This window comes from Cajanus cajan, chromosome 9 (assembly GCF_000230855.2).
Source record: "Cajanus cajan strain Asha chromosome 9, NIPB_CcT2T_4, whole genome shotgun sequence".
Taxonomy (NCBI): Eukaryota; Viridiplantae; Streptophyta; class Magnoliopsida; order Fabales; family Fabaceae; genus Cajanus; species Cajanus cajan.
In genome coordinates, this window is record NC_138525.1 from 21,166,200 (window position 1) to 21,168,594 (window position 2,395).

At 39.9% G+C, this 2,395-nt stretch overlaps 1 protein-coding gene across 2 annotated transcripts; it reads right to left on the reverse strand.

Moving 5' to 3' along the window:
* Window positions 1-288: 288 nt before the first annotated feature.
* LOC109792530 (UDP-glycosyltransferase 87A1) lies at window positions 289-2,193 on the reverse strand. 2 transcript variants are annotated; one of them, XM_020351956.3, is made up of 2 exons: window positions 1,611-2,193; window positions 289-1,312 (listed from the first exon to the last, which is right to left on the reverse strand). In XM_020351956.3, the coding sequence occupies exons 1-2, from the start codon at window positions 2,104-2,106 to the stop codon at window positions 432-434; spliced, it is 1,377 nt and encodes a 458-aa protein (XP_020207545.1). In that variant the 5' UTR covers window positions 2,107-2,193; the 3' UTR covers window positions 289-431. The 2 variants fall into 2 exon arrangements, with proteins under 2 accessions (XP_020207545.1, XP_020207541.1); XM_020351952.3 differs by having other exon boundaries at window positions 289-1,315; window positions 1,611-2,191.
* Window positions 2,194-2,395: the final 202 nt, after the last annotated feature.

Genomic DNA, 2,395 nt, shown 5'->3' on the forward strand with positions numbered 1-2,395 from the left:
TGATTAAGCATATGAATTACTGACATTTTTCAGCTTAGAAAGGTCCAAACGAATTTTCAGAGAACAATATACTTGCACACACATTTCACAAATTTTCCCAGCTGGTCAATCACTCCATTTTCAAATGACAGAAAAGTAGTTATGCCAATGGCTTCGCACACTGTGTTTTCCCAGTGTTGTAAGAGTGGCACTAATTGGCAAAGTTTTCGGTTTAAGTAGAATTAGTTAAACCAGTTAATAGCCTGTTTACATCAACCAAATTTTGTTTTAACTTTTAACAGTGAAGAATTTTATTTTATTTTTTGTGTTTAAAGTGAAGAACATGTTTATTTCTTTGTTTAGCAAACAAAATGCAATTACATGACTAACTCTATATTGTATATAACTAAAAGAAATTAGAGGATTAAAAAGAGAAATTCTCAAACCAACTCTTACTCTGGCTTGGCACCCTGTAATATATGCGAAAGAAAAGCATTCATGTTGGTTTCTAATGACCCTCCAGGTGCAATCGCATGCTGACATAGCTGCTTCATCTCCCTGCTTCTTTTCCTCATATCCCTCACTTCATCATCACTCTGATCCATAAACTTTTTAATAAGCCCAGCAATTTCATCTCTTGTTATCAAAATGTCTTGCTTAACCTCTTTTTTCACCCTCCACCCCACCTTCCACTCCTCTACAATAAACTTACCATTTAATGGTTGGTCCATAAATATGGGAAATGCAAGAAAAGGAACACCACAATAAACACCTTCTCTAGTAGAATTCCACCCACAATGTGACCAAAACCCCCCAATAGCATGATGCTGCAACACCCTCATTTGGTCACACCATCCCAAAACCACTCCCTTATCCCCACACATCTCTTTCAACCTGTCACTCTCTTTACCTTGCACCCACAAGAATCGAACACCACTTTCGCGTACACCAGCCGCAATTTCATCAATTTGTGCACTAGAAACCGAAAGAAAGCTTCCCTGAGAAATGTATAGTACCGAGCCAGAGGGTTGGTTGTCAAGCCATTCAAAGTAGCCATGTTTAGAAGCACCAATGTGACCATTACCAAAATAAGGTATGGCAGGGCCAACAGTGTAAATGGGAATGGAGAACTCTGCTTTCAAAGCATCAATAGCACGAGGCTCAAGCTCATATATGGAAGGAAATAATAGATATTGCGATTTATGCACCCACGGTACATGATTCAAAGCCAATTCCAACAATTTTCGGCTGCGCCAACTTTCATCATGAAGTGGAAAATCTGCTAGACGAATTGACGAGTTCCCTGGAATATAGTCCACACGTTTCTCACCGTCTTCTGTTGCAATCATTTAAACAAAAACACAAGGCTTCAATTATTATATCACAATCAACATTCCAAATTATATGGACTGTACCAATTTCTGTATATCTTACTAATTTTATTTTTTGTAAATTAAGACCAACTTTGTATAATATGATACTTTACTAACTTTATATATATATATATATAAAATGTGATTTACATACTACATAGTGAGAGACGAATAAATAAAGTTTGCAATGAAACAGGTGTAATTATTCTAAAAGTATTGTCATTTATAGGGTTTTGTGGGGAATAGAAAGTAACTGACCTGATACATTTACAGGGTAGTGACCATTTTGTTGAAGAAGATGGTAGTGTTTGAGCACAGCGAAAAACGACGCGGACATTGGGAAAAACGACGCCACCGGAATGTTGGTCCGATTTGCAACGCGAACGACCCAGGAAAGATAAGTGTCGTATATGATTACTGTTGGCGGCGGGTGGAGGCGGTGGAGTAAGTCTTGAAAGGGAGCGTCCATTTTGACCATAACGGCTTCGAGGAAGGCGACGAAGTCGTTGGCTCGAACGTGTTCGGAGGGAATAACGTTGGGGATTGTGGCGAATCTGATGTTTTCGGGTTTAGGATCGGAGGCGATGAAGCCGAACCATTCTTCGGTGACTACGAAGGTTACGAGGATGTCGGAGTTCTTGGACAGGAGCAACTTGCAGAGGTTCATCATGGGGTTCACGTGACCTCGTCCTGGGTATGGCATCGCCACCACGTGGCCGGCGATGGTTGCTGGAGTTTGATTTCGATCATCCATTGGGAAAGTCAGTAATGATTCCTTTCAACTATATTTCCTCTCTTTTCTTGGAAGCTTGAAGAAGGTGAAGTAAACTTGTATTTGAATTCATAGGAATTGTTTATAAACAACTTTCAACTATTTTAAATAAGTCGAGCTGTTAAAGCGGGTCAGTTTGATTCATGTGGGCCAGTTCACTTTGGCCCACCTTAAAAACGGACCAACTTAACCTGCCCACTTTTTATTTTGTCAGAATTTTTATGGTCCGGCTCACCTACCACGGGTTAGTAGATCAAACGGGCCAGCCCAC

Bases quoted from the DNA above. Each gene is read 5' to 3' on its own strand.
- LOC109792530 (XM_020351952.3), bottom strand. From the start codon at position 2,106: ATGGATGATCGAAATCAAACTCCAGCAACCATCGCCGGCCACGTGGTG. The intron at 1,316-1,610 runs GTCAGTTACTTT...TGATTGCAACAG, and splicing joins CTACCCTGTAAATGTATCAG to AAGACGGTGAGAAACGTGTG.